The sequence below is a fragment of the Epargyreus clarus genome, unplaced genomic scaffold (assembly GCF_041222505.1).
Source record: "Epargyreus clarus isolate Ecla_fem2 unplaced genomic scaffold, WU_Ecla_fem_2.2 ptg000004l, whole genome shotgun sequence".
In the NCBI taxonomy this organism is placed as follows: domain Eukaryota; kingdom Metazoa; phylum Arthropoda; class Insecta; order Lepidoptera; family Hesperiidae; genus Epargyreus; species Epargyreus clarus.
The window spans coordinates 3,101,572-3,123,417 of NW_027332212.1; the positions used below are offsets into that span (position 1 = coordinate 3,101,572).

At 36.4% G+C, this 21,846-nt stretch overlaps 1 protein-coding gene across 1 annotated transcript in view; it reads left to right on the forward strand.

The window, feature by feature from the left end:
• LOC140757160 (uncharacterized) overlaps positions 1–21,846 on the forward strand; it is a 71,490-nt gene extending 49,644 nt beyond the window's left edge. Inside the window, exons 3-8 of the mRNA XM_073092696.1 lie at positions 12,298–12,384; positions 13,877–14,002; positions 14,325–14,433; positions 15,966–16,053; positions 18,565–18,663; positions 21,272–21,846. Coding sequence (XP_072948797.1) covers positions 12,298–12,384; positions 13,877–14,002; positions 14,325–14,433; positions 15,966–16,053; positions 18,565–18,663; positions 21,272–21,586 — 824 coding nt within the window. The 3' untranslated portion in view covers positions 21,587–21,846. The remainder of the gene's footprint in view (positions 1–12,297; positions 12,385–13,876; positions 14,003–14,324; positions 14,434–15,965; positions 16,054–18,564; positions 18,664–21,271) is intronic.

Genomic DNA, 21,846 nt, shown 5'->3' on the forward strand with positions numbered 1-21,846 from the left:
TAGGGTAATTATTACTTAAAGTTATTTATATTTGCATAGCATGGTTTTTAGCTCATGGTAATTCATAGAATCTTATAGTTACTGCTGCATAGGGTTTTTTAAATAGGCTTGGACTTCTACCTAAGGTCCACTAAAGATGCGTTCCTATTCTTGCAGACTAATCTAAAAATACACATATCAATGTTCCTGACCTTCTACCCCTTCAAACCACAATAGGTTATCGGAAAGGCGGTGTTGTAATCACAGTCGACATACAAAGAGTTCTAGTCTTTTAGTACTTTTCACAGTGTTGTTTATCCAATAGTGATTTTATCCCTTAAGCCCAGAAGAGCTTAGCTTGCCAACTGTGATCGATGGAGTTAGGATTCCTAACCAGAATTAATGATATCACGAGCTTGGTAGCTAACGTTACATGGTCTATACTGATGGTGAAGACTCGCCAGAATTATTTCTGTTTTAGAACAACGCCATCTATTGTGTTATTAAAGAAATACAATTCATACTGAAAGAGAGTAGGTTTTGTGGCGAGTTCCTCATGTCGTTACGCCAATCACATAAATTTTACAGCTGTTTTTTAACCTCATAATATAATTATTTATAGCTAATATCTTTTTCCAATTAATATCTCAGCTGAATCGTTTTTAATCAAACTTTTTTGTTTATCAAACTTTCTTAAGAAGTTTTTTACGGCAGATTTTCTCACAATGTTTATCTTCACCGTTTGGTATTATAATTTATTATTATACACATTTTAAAAAATCACACATCCATTTTTTGTATTTGAATCTCGGACCCCCGATTAAGAGGTCGAGACACTAACCACTACGCTATCACATCTAATCATTACAAATGAACAAAGATTAGTATTACAACCGACCCCGAGGTCCAGTTCAGACCAAGTTACCAAACCTTACAAAACCTTACTAAATCTGCATTCAAAATTCAAGCTATCCGTAGTTCATAGATCGTAACGGGCGCTTAATAAACAATTAGACTCCGAAGTAGGTTTTGTACTCGGTCCACGTTGCGTTAATTTTGTATGGGCTTCCGATAGAGGTGGAATTCAACGCGTATCTACGCTAGGCGATCTATGTTGTCCTTGTAGTTCGGAGACCAGCATAATAATAATAATATTTTATTTCACCAAAAAAGTTACAAAGTTAATATGATACATAATAAATTAGCTTAGAGCTAGAATAGGGCTAGGGTATCACGAATTATGAAATATAGTTCCCATACGCGTATCTAAAATCTGACTGACATGATCATGACCGGATGACTAAAATCATGACACTCTAGTAGCAACTATATTAACTGTAGAACAGATGTATACTTCTTTGGCGTGACTAAACTTACAATTCAGTATTTTAAAATGTCTTTTAATCATGAAAAAGTCATGTAGGTAAATAAACTTTACTCTCATGTACACAATATTATTACCATTCAATTATTACTATGATGGAGATTATAATAACAATACAAAATTCTCCTCCTCCGCCCCCTTCAAATCAGAACACAGCAGCGCATAACACAGCTATTATTTGGCAAAATCGAACCACAAAGGGTTCTACAATTACAGCATTTTGGATAAGAAAAACCTTACAAATGCGACAAAGTTAGTCAAAATCCGTCTTCATTAGTCAGACGTATACTAAATTGGACGGTTATACAGATGGTGTCAATTCGGGATCACTTTCATTAACGTGGCCTCGGCTATTACAGCCCCAGACTGGCGACTCTCGATAAATGAAGGTTCCGAATGTAGAATGTAGGTAACTTAAACGTATTTCAGACTGTCGTTTGGTACAGAGGTATTTTTATAATAAAGAAGTAGCAGACTTACAATCCACCTGATGGTAATTGGCTTCCGCTCATGGATATATGTAATCAACCCCAGATAAGATTAGGGGCCTGCCTGAGGTTGGAGGCGTTACTACCTCCTCGCCTCGGATAAGTACGTCTTACTAACCACATACCTTAAAGCAGGACGCAGCAGCGCTAAACACTACTGTTATTAGGCAGAAATAGGTGTGGCGTTAGTGCCTCCGGACGAACCAAAGAGCATTCTACCACATTGTATTATATATATTTCTTATGTGCGTGTGTATGTCACTGAACTCCTCCTAAACAACTGGACTGATTTTGATGAAATTTGTTATGTGTGTTTAAGGGGACTTGAGAATGGTTTAGATTCACAATTTAGTCCTTGGGAAAAGGTTTTTTTTATTAATTTTTAATTCGTAAGTAGTTGTTGATTTTGGAATGTTTCACATTGGATTCGACAGACTTCGCTACCATCGCAGTTTCAAATATTCTATCTATTTTTCAAACCCGTAAGTGATAAAGGTTGTTCACCCTTAACATTTTTTTTATTTATATGGCAACACGACGTTTGCCGGGTCAGCTAGTTGTATTATAATTTCCGAATGCGTCCAAAGTTATACTTTGTAAACTGTCAACAAACAGTCGTGTGGCACTCTTTCGTATCTTTATTACGAAAATAATAAACACGAATATCAGTCAGTATTTTACTGTGACATTTATTGCGACATTTACAGAACTGCCGGAATGAGACATTTGTGTCAGATTTGCGGCGCAATTTGTGCAAAGTGCCGCCACCGACGCCTTGTCACATTTACGATGTGATTTATCAAGTCATTTATCAAAGAGAACTCTGATTACTATGGCTTGTATGTACAGCTATGCTCATTGGAGTATTGTCAGAAAAAATATGCAACTTCAGTAACATCCGTTAGTTATAATTAAGTTTTCATGGTTTTATTTTTGTCCAAAACGTTCGACATTTGTCAATATTTGCCTGCCTTAGTTGTTGTCATCAACCCATTACTGTCACACTGGGCACGGGCACACTGGCTATAGTCCACCGCGCTGGCCAAGTGCGTATTGGTAGACTCGACATACCTTAGAATTTTTTTATAAATCTCAGGTATGCAGGTTTCCTCACAATGTTTTCTTTCACCGTTAAAACGACTGATAATTTATTTGTAATACACACATAACTTTGAAAAATCAGAGTTGCCTGGGATTTGAACCTCGGACCCCTCGATTAAGGCTGAATTTTAATCACTAGGCTATCACTGCTTTACCTAAATTGAACCTAATTGTATACAACCATATACATATGTTATAGGCAAACTCCGAAGCTCCGGCGCTCCTAGGTTGGACTGGTCAATCCTCAGGTCAGACTGAATGACTTAGTCAAAGCCCAAACAAATGGAAATTTTCGGCCTTTGACTAAACAATTTTCGTCAAACCTGGGAGAGACTAATTTGGTCAGGCAAACGTCAAAACACAATTTTATTAAATCGGGGTTTGACGAGTCAAACTCCGATATAGGTATGAAGTGTCTTATCCTTGTATATTTGGAAGCATTTTATCATTTAAGCAGCTTTCAAGTCTTAAGAACCGCTTAACTCTGCCAGTTCTGACACCTGATTGGTCAGCTTACGTGATTTTCACTTTTATATTTGAGATGCTTTGAGAGAATGCCGTGTGGCATTAGGCCCACCTTTTGTACGATGTGCAATAAAGTATAAAATAAATAAATAAATGCTTTGAAATATACGGAGGTTAGTTTGTAAGATTAGGTATAAAAATAACATTTTTAAAATTTTGATGTTTATTGTTTTAATAATTTAAAAGACCTAACCTAACCTAACCTAACCTAACCTCACTCATCTTCAATTTTACACAATTACACGCCCGCACGCTCAATGAACGAACATGAAATGACAAAACAATCGGTCGGAACACCGCGAGAGACATTATGAACCTGTTTAAACATGTTCAGATCAACGTTTGACCGAGTTTTGCAGTCGCTTCTAGGATTGACTAGGCCAAAACCGAAACAGAATAATTTACTTTCGACGTTTGACTGAAAAGTTAGGAGCTCCTGGGTTTGACTAAAAATACTTCAGGCAAAGGGCGAAATTGAAATGTATTTCGGGGATTGCCTGATGGCTTTGGCCAAACCTAGGATAAACCAGTCCTTCCGCGAAGAGACTGTGTATCGGACTTTGACTATAACACATACATATCATTACATGATTACTACACGAATAGAGAACATTTTTACCCAAAAATATTCAGGGGAAAAAACAACACGTAAAGTTCACCATAAGTATATAAAAGTAAATATCGAATATTATGGAGTTTTGAGTAGGTAAGTATTAGTAGGTTACCATGGCTTAAATAAATAATGAAGCAAGTGTCATTACGATAACAAGCCTTGGAGTAAATTTAGCGTTATTAGACGTTTGAAAATAGATTTAATAGGCCACGCGTGTAAGAAGTTATGGTGACAATAATTTATTTTTCTATAAGTTCAGGAGTTATTCTTTTTTTTCATATCATTGTAGACCTGACTAAATTCAACCTCACACATGACTGCCTAACAATAAATAATATATAGACAGATACGTGAATGATGAAATTAGATTTCTGTTCTGGGTCTGGGTGTTTGTGTGTTCATCTTTGTGTGTGTTCATGACACTCACGACACAGGGAATACTATTGTGAGACTGTGAGTGTAGGATGCGTCTAAAACCGTGTATGTCATTCCCACAATTTAGATGAATCCAACGACAGCTCTATATATCTATATAGCTCTATGTTAAAATCAAACCGTTTGGGCTGTATTACGTGCCAAAGAATGAGACATTTCTCAAAAACTCAAAAACATTACTCCACCCTTCAATCAACAATGTGTTGATCGAAGACTCAACCACAGTCGGGTAAATAAAAATAGTAGTACCCAATATTAGATTCTCACCTCAATTAAGGTAATACAAATCGATTCTCACAATGTTTCGGAAACTCGCTTAATAACTTCCTGTTGCCGTGCTATAATCAAATAAACGAGCTCGTATTGTATCGCGATACGGTTAAATTTGCTGTAATTATGCGTCCGTGTTCTAAGTATTTAAAGTAACTTTAAGTGCCAACTTCACATGCGCAGATTACAATGTACTTTACAACGTTACGTGCTTTCAATCACTCAATTTGCCTGCAATCGGCACTTGCTTCTGCCTATTACTCGAAGAGAGAAAGCGTACTTTACCAAGCAATAAACAGTCCCTTTATTCAAACGCTAAGAAATCCTTATGGATCATGAAAGGGGCAGTTATGTCGGAATCTTATCAACTAAAATGCGGCGTTCTTTTGGACGCTCGATACCGGGTCACGAAAAGCGTCAGCATTACATTCGCGACCCGGCAACGTCAGCCGGCGCTGATGTTAAGGCCAGTCATGTCCCTAGAGAACGGGGCATCTCTCATTGGTATCACTAATAAAATAAACTTGCAGACCGCACACGACATGTTCAGCTCCAAAGGCCGGAGTTTAATGTTATAGAAATCTCTAACACAAAATACATTTAAGTAAAGTCTGTAATTTTAATGTGCAAATATTTTATTTTTTTACAAACACGAAAGCGCATGAAATTTAACTACTACCAGTCAACCATCCTACGTCGGGCTGAAGTCGGCGCTGATTTACTTTGTACCACCATTAGGATGATCTACATCCAATGCAACCAATGCAATGCTACGAGGCAATGCGCCCTTCATTTTCATTATACGCATAGAAATAATTCCATTCAGAAAAGCTAACACAACAGAACAACATGTACGGAAATTATTCATATATTCAACTTACTTTGAAACAAATAAATCCTCATATAGAAACAATACCGTATTGCTTAATTCGCAAAAAGAAATCGAAAAGAATAAAGTGAAAAGTTTTATCGCGACTTTAGTGGTATGAAAAATCAATAAAGCGATTTTGTCTCATTCTTAAGGATTATTTGTGGGCTTTTTATTTGGAATCGAATGAATGCTACCTGCTTGTTTGCTATTTCGTAAATATTAAAAATAGTCATGTTCATTATGTTTATGTAATGACATGTCTAAGATTTCCTGAGTCGTGGATGCCATGAATACAGAAAAACACATGCAGGAGTTGTATGACTTTGAAGGTGGTAGAACCCTATGTGGTTCGACTCCGGCGGCACTACCGCCACCTATCTACCTATCTACCTTAAAATCTACTCATAATTTTAAACAATCTAATAATTGTTTCTATTTCTATTAGTAATTTGACTAACGTATAAAAAAATAGCTAGCTATTTTACTTTCTTATCTTAGCTATCCTAAGTAAGAAATCAAAAGATTTAGATCAAACCAACTTCGAAAAAGACGTAGCGTATAAAGACGAAAGCAGATATAGAAGCCAAAAATGGAAGCTGGCATTTCAGATCCGATAAAGTTTCCGAGAATAAATTACTAGCTAAGCCGAGATAACTTGACTAATCGATTTTCCCCGACACCGCCTAAAAATAATGTTTGTTGAATAGGCAAATTTATTTATTCTTTGAAACGAGTGCAAACAGTATAAGGTAGAACCATTTGTGGTTTGTAGGTGGAGGCGCCACCGCCACATCTCTTTCTGCATAATAACTGCAGTGTTAAGTGCTGCTGTGTTCTGGTTTGAAGAACGTGGTAAGGAAGACATACTTATCCGATCCGTTCCTACTCAGTCCTCAGAAGTATCCGTGGCTGACCTCAGAATTCCAATATTATCTGGGGTTGATTACAGATGTCTAGAGGTGCGATGGCCCCTTACCATCATGAAAGACGAGCACTGATTTTTATAGTTGATTCCCAGACAGAAAAAGAACATAAATTTACAAGATTTGTCTCTAGAACTCAATAATTATTTCCTTACTTCAATGACTATGCTAGTCGAGCTATAATTTATAACAATTTACAGCATAAAAGGTATAAATACTTATAGAAAAATAAAAAAGTAAAAATAGAAGCCTCACAAAAATAAAGAGCTTAGTTGGTGCCTCAATTAGCTTTTGTTAATGATCGCCCAAGACTTATTTTACAAGTAAGAAAAGCTAAGATAAGTACGTGACTTGCTTAAGTGTTTCTCAAGTTCTAAAATGGAATATTTAATGTTAGAAATACCTACTTTGTTTTCTAGATTTCGCAACGAGCCTGGTGTAGAAAATAAATACCATTTGTTTCAATTAATGTTTTGATGTGAAACATCTATAGCCGCAGGTAAAACCGATTTCTGGCGTGGCGACGCATGCCGTCGCCACGCTATACGATGGTATATATATACAGTCTATATGCAGTAGTGTGTACGGTGTGGCGACGCGTCGCCATGCGCATCAATCGTAATATTTTATTTTATCATTATGACATATTTAGTTCCTATCACAATATGTTCTTTTCGGCATATTACTTTTACAAAATAATGTCGATGTTTCACATCTGCCAGGCGTCCCGTAACGGCTCACATTTTTTGTACCATATTATCGATCTTATATGGGGTTACATACCATTATTGAAGGTGGTAGAATCCTTTGTGGTTCAACTCTGACGGCACCACCGTCACACTTATTCCTGCCTAGTAACAGCAGTGTAAGCCTAGCAAGCAGTGATAGCCTAGTGGTTAAGAAACGCGGCCTCTTTATAGAGGGGTCCGTGGTATTTTTTTTTTCAAAATGAACTCGTTCGATTCCAGGCTAGGGAAAAAGATATTTTAAAAAAGTAATAATGTTGTTTTAGTTTTATCAAAATCGGCCTTTTTCTTATTCAGCATTTTTCGCTCATCCTTATAGTTTCGGATTTGGCCCTGAAGGCCTATTTGAAATTCACCCTGTATACCATTACATAACTTATCTAATATACAGACATATTAATGCAGTCTGGCTGATCAAAATCAGTTCGTAGTTGGACTCTATTGTCATTATAAAACAATTTGAACAGATAAGGGTTGAATATATACTTGTATAGCCTCTCCGAAGGTCAATACACTCGACCCGATTCTGTAGTTTATTGCAAAAAAACTACTTTCGTATTATGTAATATAGGTACCGTTAGTTGGCGATATCTTATATATAAAATTCTCGTGTCACAATGCTAGTTACCGTACTCCTCCGAAACGGCTTTACCGATTTTCACCAAATTTTATATACATATTCAGTAGGGCTGAGAATCGGCTACTCTCTATTTTTCATACCCCTAACTGATAAGGGTTGTTCACCCTTAAGATTTTTTTAAACGGCCCATTTATTTCTGCCTAATATTTCTGATTAAAGTTTTAATTTTTTATCAAAATTGGCCCCGTAACTCATTTACGCATTTGCCGCTATTCCTTATATTTTCGAATGTGGCCAATTACGACCAGCCTGTATATTGTAGTAAGATTACTCTTACGTAATTTTTATGACTTAGGCCTGGCTTGGTACTTAGAAGCAGACAGCTATAAACAGGCTTCCTTCAGTACTGTAATTAATAGTGAATTAATTGCAAATAACGAATACCTAGTCGACTTATCTTTACTGACAAAATATATTAATGTGGCACTTATTTACCTAATTTAATGTTATGATCATAATACTTATTTCGTCATCAACCCATTATTGTCCCACTGCTGGACACGGGTCTACTCTCAGAATGAGAAGGATTAGGCCATAGTCCACCGCGCTGGCCAAGTGCGTATTGGTAGACTTCACATACCTTTAAGATTTTTTTTATAAATCTCTCAGGTATGCAGGTTTCCTCACGATGTTTCCTTCACCGTTTTAGCAAATAATAATTAATTTCTAATACACACATAATATTGATAAAATGATCACTGCTACTTATTTACTTACCTTATAATAGTACCTTACATTATCTTATTACTTGAGTGTGCATACTATACATATAATACAATGTGCTTAAGGGATTATCCCAGTCCTAACCGTGGCCGCTTAATTCAGGGATCTGAGGTTCGAACACAGCACACAACGATTTTTTGTGCACATTCGAAATTAAGTATAAAGGCCTGGCTACACAGAGCGCGTATTCTAGCGCCGCGCTAGGGCGTTAGCGCTAGAAGTAAATCCTGACGCCGCTGAATTGTATTGTACTGAGTTACTAGTAAGCGGTCACACAGAGCGTGTACGCGTACGCGCGTTCTCGTACGCCCGCGCGTAATTTTTCCCATACAATGACGCTTGTACGCAAATCTGTAAAAAATTACAACGCCCTGCGACAAGAACGCCGAGCACTGCGACAATCGAACGCGTACCCGCTCTGTGTGACCGTTCAGTAGTAACTCAATACAATACGCTATAATAATTGGCACTAGAGCGCGGCGTCAGGATTTTGTTCTAGCGCTGACGCCTAGCGCGACTAAGAGCGCGACGCTAAAATACGCGTTCTGTTTGGCCGGGCCTTAACTAACTACAACGATAAAGAAAAACAGCCCCCTCAGCAGGCAGGGATTCGAAACATATTTCAATTTCAAAATTAATAAATAATTAGCCAAGTGCGTGTCGAATTCGCACCACCAAATTTTCATTTGTTTTTTATTTTTAGTATTTGTTATAGCAGAGCAGCCATAAAAGTGAATGGATGGATGGACAGACAGCGAAGGCTTAGTAAAAGAGTTCCGTTTTTACCCTTTGCGTAAGGAACCCTAAAATATCCATCTAATACTACATCTAATAATACTTTATGAGGTTCATAAAGTTGTTCAAATAGGAATAGAAATTAGTAAATTTTCGCTATTCGCCAAAACCTCTATTCTCAATTAGAGCGTTATTTGCATGGGTGGGTCATTTGCGACCCGGTGGGCATATTAAGCCTAATCGAGTCGACAAGTTCGTGTCAATATACGAATGTGGTAATGTCCCTCAATTTACATATACCATCAAAAGTCTAATACTTGATTGTAGACAAAAATTGTCGAAATATTGGCATTGAAATTACCGTTTAAATTCTTACATGAAAGAAAGAAAGAAAGGGAAAGAAAGGAAAATTTTCTTTGGTATTAGTAATTATGTAATCAAAATTGTTATGAACTTTATGAACATAAGATTGGAAAATATATCGACATTTTTTATATTTTTGTACTTTAGCAATGAGCTTATGAATGGATATATGAATTATTTTCAAAATGCTCATTTTCATGTGCCGGTCTCAATATCCTCAGAGGTTGACAATAACGTGTGGTATATTATGTGACATAAGTATCCGAGGCGTTCCAACTTAGCCCTCAATGGTAGCGGAGGATCTGTGGCCGACCTCAGGTACGAAACTAATCTTATCTGGGGTTGATTACAGATGTCCATGTGCGGCAGTAGCCACTTACCATCAGGTGGATAGCATGCTCGTCCGCTTTTTTTCATAATCATATGTGATCTTAAGCTGCCTTAGATAAGGCACTGGATTATTCAATCCAATTTCGTAGAGTTAGAAAAGTGCCACCCACTCTCGCAGACTTTGTACAATATGTTAATGAGGCTACCAGCATTTTCTTTGTGTTGCTAAACCAACATGCTGAGCAAAAAGTACCACTTCTGAGTGGAAATTTGCTTAAATAATTACCTGCAGGTTTCAGTATCTTGGTAAGAATTCATATATTTTTTCAAAGGGGATCGTAATACCTAAAGAAAAAGTATTTGAAATTCACTTTAATAAAACTGAAATTAATTTCTGATTAAAAACATGTTTAGTGACCTAGATTTTGATAATTCAGTTCACGCTTGGCCGAACGATTTCTGATTAAGAATTCCAATTCTGCCTTTACTTTTTTCTGTTGGTCTACGTTTATTAAAATAGCGTGTCTGGTTAAACGAATCAAATCAAATCAATTAGTTTATTCGTTAACGAAGAACAAAAAAAATATAATAAAATAAAGTATATTTTTGTACTAAATAAGATAAAAATGTCCTCTTAATTTTTAACTATAAGACGTGCGAAAAATAATTAAAAATAATTGCAAGTAATGATCTATAATACAAAAATGACTAATCATAATAAGTTAGCGTATTATTTGGTTCTCGATTTTAATATCAAATCCTAAATATTTCATCATAACTTCTTAAGGTAAAAGTAGCCGTTATTAATTCGAAAATCTTGCATTTGTCCTCTTTATGGAAAAACTACAAGACCTCTACAATTGAAATTTAACATTATAACTTGAGTCATGTCTATATGTGTTATTTATTATTAAAACAACATTTTGTTGACATACTACTCAATCATGATCATCAACCCATTACTGTCCCACTGCTGGGCACGGGTCTCCTCTCATAATGAGAAGGAATTCACATACCTTTGAGATTTTTTTACTATAAATCTCTCAGGTATGCCGGTTTCCTCACAATGTTGTCCTTCACCGTTTAGCAAGTTATAATTAATTTCTAATACGCACATAACTTTTGAAAGATCAGAGGTGCCTGGGATTTGAACTTCGGACCCCTCGATCGAAAGGCCGAGTTTCTTAACCACGAGGCTATTAATGCCTTAGACATATGACTACTTAGAACTTAATCCAAAAATCCCTAAATATAAATATAATGCCTAAAATAAAAATAAAGTACACATTATGGAAATATTTAGGTAAAGCTAAAGTTTTATGAGCAACTGAACGTAGCTTAACAAAAATGTTATTTTTATAATCATCTTTTAAGCAAGAATTATCAAAGCGAATATTCTAGCCAGACAAAATGTTTCCAGGCCACTGTAAAATTCTATACAAATTTTCTCAACAGTTCACCTTTGTATACCCACTATTCAAAAGTTGTTTGATACTAACAAAGAACAATAAATATATGCCAATATATAAAATACTAGCTGACCCGGCAAACGTTGTGTTGCCATATAAATAAAAAAATGTTAAGGTTGAACAACCCGTATCACTTTGGGGTATGAAAAATAGATAGTAGCCGATTCTCAGACCTACTGAATATGCATATAAAAGTTGGTGAAAATTGGTAAAGCCGTTTCGGAGGAGTACGGTAACTAACATTGTGACAGAAGAATTTTATATATACGAGTAAGATAAGTAAGATATTATGTATTGGCTGATGGACGTATATATTCATTATTTATGCTTCATTTTTTTATGAAATCTAAATAGTAAATGAGCGTGCAGTAATCTATCTAATAAATTAAAATTTCTGTCTGGATGTTTGTATACTTGTCTTTGTGTTCATGAGATCATGAGATCATGGTATGATTAACTCATACCATGATCTTACCAAACTTATTTTACATTATTCGAGGCGTTCCAAAATAGTCTCCAGTGTCCACGCACATGTTTTTCGAATTTTCCTAAAAATCTTAAATAATTTCAGGGTAAAATTAATCTACGTCGGTCTCTTTAAACATATTACCTTTCCGTGGGTTTGTCAAAATCGATCTAAATGCTTTAATGTACCTTGTAAATACTATATACTTTGGTGCTAAAGGCAATTCTTGTTTTCAGACACAGCAGGCACCGAGCAGCCTGAAGTGTCCTCCGCACCAGACAAGGCCCGCCGAACACAACCACCCACGTCACGCATCTCCGCCGGTGAGAGTGGTAAAGTAGATGTAACAGATAACATTAATCACACCTTTTTTTTGTTGACGAGGAGGAAACCTTCAAAAGGTACCCGACGCCATGGGAGTGACGCTGGGTCACGGGGGATTTTTACCGCACTAAACCCCCCCCCCCCCCCCGGTGGCCGTCCTCAGCGTTTGCTGGAGAACTCCGGGATCTCCAACGGAACACAATCGGAGTCCTCCTAACGCGAACGAACATTAATCACACCTGGTTCCAGATTTTTTTAATAATATGGGATTAACAGACAAGCGTGCACCACCGGATGGTAAGTGGCTACTCCCGCATGGACATCCGTAATCAACCCCAGATAGTTTCAGATATTCCTACCTGAGGTCGGCCACAGATGCGCCATTACCCCTGAGGACTAAGCTAAGCTAAGCAGGAATGCCTCGGATAAATATGTCTTCCACCACACTTTTCAAACCAGACACATCAGCGCTTAACACTGCTGTTATAAGGTAGAAATAGATGTGGCGGTGTTGTCGCCGGAGTCGAACCACTAAAGGTTCTACTACCTTCACACAAAAACAGAAAAATGCTTTATCTGACACATTTAACGAAACGACTCAAACAAACTTACTCACATTATCTTTTTCTACTCATACCATATGTCAAGTAGGTATGTATACAAAGACAAGTATACGTTTGTATACTGTTTAGGTTTTTAGTATGTAATGTATGTAAAGTAAGACACGTCTTGACTTTGTACATGACAATTTCATCAATCATGTTTAAAGCGAAGATACGGGGACGGGAAAACACTATTTGGAAGCAACCCTTGTAAAAGGTGAAAGGAGGTGAAATATACTTCACTTTGCTAGTCAAATACGGATTGGTAGAGGAAGGCATAGTTAGTTAACTTGCATCAGATGTTATCAAATTAATTGAACCTGTAACAGGGATTAACAACTGCTATCAAATAGTAACAACAAGGAAGGAAACATGGAAACGCACATGAATTTTAGTCACTACCGTCCATCAACTCTTGACTGCACTGATGTTGCTGAATGCAGTAGATATCGTCACTGGAAAGAGTAAAAGTCTAACACACAATAGGGTCACATTCCGTGTTAGACATTTAGCCTTTCCAGTAACGATATATTGCAATTTAAACAAGCCGTAAAGTTATGAGAGCAGAACGAAATCTGTTTACAAAAGTTAGTTTTGCCTAACCTACCAATGAGAATTTCTGAATCACTTTAGTATGAGTTTTTACGTTTTTACAAAAACTGTTTTTGTATTTGTTTACGTATTTCCCATACATTTTCAATCAGTTGTGATACAGTCCGCTAGGGACACTGATTGGAAATGTATGGGCAAATACGTAAACAAATACAAAAACAGTAATTTCAGTAAAAACATAAAAAACTCATACTAAGGGTACAGAACTCAGCGAGTTTGTCTTGAGAATTTCCCTTTCAAAACTTCGTAAAATCATAAAAGACTTCGTTTCTCGCAGAATGGAGTGGAGCGACAGGTGGCCCGCCAGCAGAAGTAGTGCTCCGATTGCATCCATCATCCTCGCCACTACATCCAGCGCCGACTATGAGGACCAATCTGTCAATGATTGATCTTGGAAGACCAGGTATCGTCATAATTTTTATGAATTTGAAATAGCAAACCTATGAATTTAATATACCTTACAGTAATTAGTAATGGCTTACCACTATATCAATCACGAATCTGAATTAAGTTTCCAATAATTAGTCTTATCTTAGTTTGACCATAGCGGTTCTACAGCTGTTAACTGAAGATTCCAATGAGGATAAAAATCGATATTCAGTAAACGGCCTCTCTCTTCTTGTAAATACTATGCCATATCCCATATAACCACTTTTTCCATTCCATAAAAAAATATTTGTCCATCATTAGATGGCAATTTTTCAATATTTTTCGTCCGATATTAGATGGCAGTGGTGTGGTGGTGCGTGCTGAGGAAGCACTGATAGTGGCGTTCGTGCTCCTGCTTTGGGTGGCGGCCATCGCGCTCTTCTTCAACCGCTGGGGCAAGATCAGGTGCGTCTATAAGCTGTACGTGGTACCTTTGCTTGTTATTTTCAGCTCTTATTACGTTTAAATTCTTATTGTGAATTATATAGATTAGTAAAGATACTTCGCCGCCTTGAAATTGTATGAAGCCACAAATGGCTTATAATGTAAGTTCTTTTTTTGAATTCTTGACAAATAAAAACATTTTTAGAGAAAATTTACGAATAAATAACTAATACTGCGTAATTTACATGATTTTACATAATAAATAAATAATTATTTCAAATATTTTAGGGATATTTTAGCACGGAGACGTGGCAAAACATTTTTACGCAAGTATTTCAATTCTCAAAACTGGGTACATTCTCTAGTTAGGAGTGAGTAATCTTTACTAATCTATGGTGAATTATAAATTGATTATAACTTGCTTTAACGGTGAAGGAAAATATCATGAGGAAACCTGTATACCTGAGAGGTCTTAAAAAAGTTCTCAAAGATATGCGAAGTCTATCAATACATAATTGGCCAGCGCGGTGACCTAATCTTTCTCATTCTGAGAAGACCCGTGCCCAATAGTGGGCCAGTAAATGGTTGACGATGATAGTATCATCAGCTCAATCCAACCGTCCAGTAATCTGAAACGTTATAGTTTAGATGTATGCTCATGATATCCTTCAGTGGCAGAGAAAAATCCACTTATCAACAGTTGGATATAAAAAGATTTGCAAAAAATGCTCATAATGAAAAAATATGGTCATATTAGGCCTGCTGATTGGTAAACTTCGATCAATATAGAAGTCTCTGATATATGGAGGATATCGCCAAATGCTTTTGGATTGAACTCACTTTGTAATACACACACAACTCTAGATTTCGATACACATACCGTTTAATATGTGGAAATTCTAAATTCATATCAAATTTAGTTAAGATGTATTAAATAACATCTTACTGTGCACTTTTAATATTATACAACTTTTCATCTGCATCCTATTGCCCCGTTTTAGTGCTTTCAAATTATTTGAGTGCTTTTCAAAAACTTTCTATATCTTGAGCATAACTTCGTAGTGAAGTCTTTGATGTCGATTACAGAATGCAGTCTTCAAAGTGTTTTGCAGCAAGTTCTTAATGCGAAATTTCATACTATTGTCATTTTATGAGCCCTTAAGAACAGATAAATATAAAGGGAATATTGTTATAAATACAGTTGTGTGGTAAGGAAGACATACTTTCCCGAGGCGTTCCAGCTTAGTCCTCTGGGGTAGCGGCGCATCTGTGGCCGACCTCAGGTAGGAATATCTAATCCTGTCTGGGGTTGATTACAGATGTCCATGGGCGGCAGTGGCCACTTACCATCAGGTGGACTGCATGCTCGTCTGCTACTCTTATATTATAAAAAAAAAAAAAAAACTGAGAAATAAGTAGCGCTTAAAGTCTTCATACCTCGCACTCCCTGTTTAAAAGACGTTCCAAGAGTTATAGTATGCCTGCATTCTTTATCTACATTTGTCTATAAAATACGCTAGGTGTGATTTTTTTACAGATTAAGATATTTTCAGGATGTTGGAGCCTTATCAACCGAAGTTCCAACAACAGCATCGCCAGAGCTGCGCCCTCGCTGAAAATTCGGTTTCAGTGCCACCACACGTGAGTAAAACAAGTATCGTAATACGCACCATATTTCAAAAATCTATTATTACAAGTTCATGATACATTTTGTAAAAAATAAACTAGAAATGCCGATTTCTACTGAAAACAATGCAGTATATTAAGTACTACTACTTACTATACTAAAATTTCTATGATTTCTGAAAATTTAATATTTCGTTGCCAAATTTGACTAGAAATTAATTCAGTAAACTTCTACTGTGTTATCAGATACTAGATATTTTAATAATTTACAAAGTTGTTGAATATTATTCATGTTTAATATTTACTAAATGAAGCCTAATGGAAGGCTTTTCATCGGAAAGTGAAAATTAACAGAGTTTATTAGTAGCTAATTATATCCCACTGCTGGGCACGGGTGTCTGAGAAATCTGAGTTAGGACTAGGTCATCAACCACGTTGGTCCAGCAAATTGGTGGTAGAAAGTACGGGTTAGTAGTCGGCGAGCTTCAAACGGACCTTGATGATGACGATAATGATGATGTTGATGAGGTTGATTACTATGATAATAAATATGACGATTAATTTCTATCACAAGTTTAATATTTAATTATGAGTTCAAGTGCGACCAAGGCAATAAAAGTAGTAGTAAGTCTTACATATAGGACAATACATGCAATAAAAGTAGTACTTAAATACCAAATACTATTAAATTATTACAATTTACCAAAAATACGTAAAGAGTACGTATGTGTTTATATTCAATATTTAGAATAATTTACAATATAAAGCAATACAATTTAAAGAATAAACAATATATTTATAGCACTCTGTGACCTAAACCCGCATTTTAGTCACGCTTTTCCGTGTCCAAAGTAGCCGATTTTTACACTGTACGAATGTCAATACACTACCCTCACAGTTATAAAAAATTAACATCGCTATGAACGTTTCATACTTTTAAATACCATTTGAAAATTAAAAGTGAGTAATGAGTATTTTGTTTAAAGCAATAATTATGTTAATATTTTATTTTGGACGTATTTATAAATATTTTTACCATTGTGTATATTCTAATCAATAGCATCACTATAAGACTAACTTTTGGGCTGTATCGAGTTTTATTGTTTGTTTTGACTGTGCATTTTCGCTACACACCAAAGTAGGACATAATATTTAAATTAGGAATCATTATCAAAATTAGCCATAATACTACTCCCGTAGAAACTTGATATAGCGAACTATTTGTTGCCGTACGACATTCGGATTATCGAAAATTTGGATAATTGCGTTTATGAAGAAAAGCTATTTGATCCGATTGAGGAAGGTAATGTTTTTCGACGGAATGTTTGTACGTATGTATTTTTCATTCTTTGTCAAACTTAAACAACTTCACTAATTTTGACATATGATGTGTCGTTGGATTCATCTAAATTGCAGGGATAAGATAGGTTATATTTTGAAGAAATCGGGTTTTTGGTTTGTATAGTAACTTTCCCGTTGCTATTTGGCTGCTTTCTGGAATTTAAATGCACATATGACACATAATATAGCTGATCTGCGGTTATTACAAAGTTACTTATTCACGTTGGGCAATCCAAATAATTGCGAATCTGTATAACTGAGGTCTGGATTATAGATTATGTACTGTATCACTAGTATACATTATGTGATTGCTTGTCATATGTTTCTTTAATACGTTAAGGCGGAGTTCTTAATATATGCCATTGGTCTAGACGCCACTAATTATTTAAAGATTTGTATTTATGTAGCCTAAATGGCTTGATGGATTTTGACTTATGTGTGGTGTTAGATTTGCCTTTATCACGAGAGCAGAATAATAAAATACGCCAACTAAAAAGTTTTTAACCCAAAAATCTACTAGGTACAAATTCCTAAATTTTAACTAAACAAAACTTCTTCACATCAAATTTCAATGGTTGTGGTTGTGTCACTTTTTAGTTGTTTCTTTTTAATTCATAATTTTAATTTCAATCATTTATAAGTTTTCCTTTCTTTCAAAATAATTATCATATTTTTACACGCTTTTTATTAGCTTCACCTGTATGTTTGTTTGTATGTTTGTAACCGACTTCTTTGGGCGCGATTTTGACCCACTTTAAACGGCCAGATTTCGTTCAAACTTTGTAGATTTATTTCACAATTATACTATTTACTGTTCCTTAATTGATTCCTAGATTCATTTAGATTTTCTACTTTTTAGTTAATTTTATCATAAAAGCGTGTTTTTTAGTTTTTTGAACTATATTTATTTCATATCAATTGACAAGTATAAGCGGGTTTATGTCACACGTGCTATAAAATAGTATACGATACTTGTGACATAAGTAGCCTACTATCTGCACGGCGTTTAGCACCCTCGCTGCGCTCGGGCGCTAACTTCACGCCGTGCAAAAATAGGCTACTTTGGTCACGCGTATCGTAATGTACTATTTTGTAGTGATTTTCATTATGATAATAACGACAATAATGCTGATGATAATAAACATTTAGCCTACCGATTAAACAATATATATGATTTCGTCATAGCATCGCGCCTCTCTATCCCGTGGTTGCGTGTCGTACGACTGCGGGGCGACATTCCCGTCGTACCCTCCCTGCGGCTACGCTACGCATCGACCCCGACAGGTACACTAGAACACTAGATACACTAGAATGTTCTTTGGAATAACTAAAGCAACTATCATTAGTTTTCACATTTTATTTTTGTTATTTTGAAAATAAGAAATCTTTTTAGAACAAAAAAGGAGCAAACGAGCATAAAGTCCGCCTGAAGGTTAATAATGGCTAATGCTGCCTATGGACATCTGTTATCAACCACAGGTAAGATCAGAGTCACATAAGGTTGGTCGCAAATGTGTTTCTATCCCTGAAGACTAAGTTGGTTAAGACAAGTATGTTTCTATTACCACGCCCTTCAGTGCTACAGAATAAATAAATCTAAAAGCACTGCTGCTACTAGGCAAAAATAGATAGAGCGGTGGTGCTGACGGAGTCGAATCGTTATTGTTTGTATCACCTCGATGTAATTGAAGAGTCGCATAAAAATAAAACTAAATAGAAAAACATGTTCACTCATGCGATCACGGAAACATAATATACGTTCATAAATTTCAAAGTTACTAGCACTATTCACGAATGTCTTTTAATTTATCACTTAATAGTTGCTAAGTTTGATGATTGCGTTCCTGCCCTGAAGTCCCATCGGCCTCAATTGGTAATTAGCATATTCTCGGGGGAAATGTCACTTCTGGTAGCCAATTAGGTCATTACCTAATTGAGTGTAAAGGCTCTATACTAAACAAACATTCATTGGTTCACGGAAGATGTAACAACGATTTTGAATCATCGGTTTTATATAACACTAGCTGACCCGGCAAACTTTGTATCGCCACGAAATCTATTTATCAAATATATTCCATATAAAATATAGCCTATGTTACTCGTGGATAATGTAGCTTTCGAATGGTGAAAGAATTTTTAAAATCGGTCCAGTAGTTTTTGAGCCTATTCATTACAACCAAACAAACAAACAAACAAAGTTTTCCTCTTTGTAATATTAGTGTAGATTACAGTAAAGGAGTAACCCATCCACCTGATAGTACGTGGTCACAGCTGCCCATGTAACCAATTGTATAAAGAACAGGTTACCTGAAGCCTATCACAGTTGCGTTGCCACTTCTGGAGGCTGCGATAGTCGACTCATATAAATGTCCTGGTCCACACGTTTTTTCAAAATGCAGAACTTACACGCTAAAAATGGGTGTGGCGGTGTATCTTCCTGGTCGAACCATACTGTCTCTACCACCTTTTAAATTTTGCTAAATTACCAATCTAATGACCATTTCTGGTAGACTTCTCGCATGCTACTATCATCACATCTATATACAAACATGGCTCCCATATACATAAAATGATTTAAAAATAAACGTGGTCCGAGAGAGGTTCGACTTCGGCGCCACTACCGCCACACCTTTTTATGCCAAATAAAAGGAGTTTTAAACACTGTTGTGTTCAGATTTGAAAGGCGTGGTAAGGTTGACATACTTTTTCGAGGCATTCCAGCTTAGTCATCAGGTTTGGTGGCGCATCTGTAGGATCTTGTCTGCGATTGATTACAGATGTAAATGGGTGGCAGTAGTAACTTACCGTCACTTTGACCTCATGGTCATCTTCTACACTAATCATAGATTAGTAAAGATTACTCACTCCTAACAAGAAAATGTACCCAGTTTTGAGAATTGAAATAGTTGCGGAAAAAAGTTTTGCTACGTCTCCGTGCTAAAATGTCCCTAAAATATTTGAAATAATTATTTATATATTACGTAAATTACGCAGTATTAGTTATTTATTCGTAAATTTTCTCTAAAAATGTTTTTATTTGTCAAGAATTCAAAAAAAGAACTTACTAAAATAAGCCGTTTGTGGCTTCATTCAATTTCAAGGCGGCGAAGTATCTTTACTAATCTATGACACTAATATTAATAAATATTTATTACATTAGCAGGCTCTAAATCTTAACAATTACCCAATTCATTGATATTTCTGTATAATTAACGTAGTATACGTTACATGGTTCAAAAGGGAATGAGTATTATTGAGCCCTAGGGAAAAGTCCCACGTTTTTGGTAATTAGGTCGTACCGCACAGCAATTTGGTAGAGCCTAACACAAGATCATATCCAGAACTACCGTACAATATTATTAATATTCTGGAAACGGAACTTATTCAAGAATTTTGGAAAAATATTTTGAATGTATTCTGCGTGCGTGAAATTATCATAGCTACACACGTCTAATCAGCTTTTCACTTTTACTCTCTAATACTTAAGTATAACATGAAAAAAACGCTATCTACACTCATAGTCCACACTAGGATTCCGTGTATCGTGGATACTATGGACACACACAGAGACAAATATACAAACACCCAGACCCAAAAACAGAAACCTAAATTCGTCATTCAGGTATTTGTCAGGCCGGGAATTGAACCCGGGACCCTCTGCGCGTCAGATCGGTGTGGCGACCGCTCCTCCATGCGGATCGGATAACATGTCTATAATGTTGATGTTCTATTTCGAAGAGTGTCGTCAGACAGAGAAACTATTATGGCCCTTAATAATCTTCATATACATGGACGACAGTGACGACATCAACAGATGAGCTCGACTCTTATTGTTTTCATTGTCAAAATGCAATACTCAAGGTCGAGATTCTAACATGGTCCTTCTTTACAGAACTCCGTCTTCGTTGGCAGCATGGCTCTGATCCCGGAGAGCCCGCCGCGGCGCTCCAGGTCAGCTGCAGACATCCCAGCGCTAGGTCCACCTTTAGAGATCCCTCACCCGACGCCCAGGTCGTCAAGAGCTGCTAGTCTCCACAGTGCAGTTGACCTGCGCGTCTGCGTACCCTCCCCAAGGACCTCCAGAGCAGCGAGTCTCCATTCAGCTGTTGACATGCCGGCAGGGTGTGTGCAGGTCCACGTCAGAGGTTCAGGGTCTAATCTAAATAGACCGAGGAGTCCGAGAAGATTGACAATCACTAATGTGTAATGAGGGGAATGTTTGGTTGGGAGGGTAGCGGATTGGACCAATTTTTTGGTTTCCTTTGAACCTTTTTTACTTGAACCTTCTGAAAAGGAAAGCGCCTTAAAGTGGTTATTAGTAAGTCGGAAACTAATCGTCGACTAAGGAACATTTTCTTTATCGTCTCTTTTGAAAAGTCCTAATCATTTTTCGGATTAGATAATATCTCAGGAGCAACTTCGTAAAAAATAAGCAACAAAGCTGACCATGAAAGATATCAACAGTTC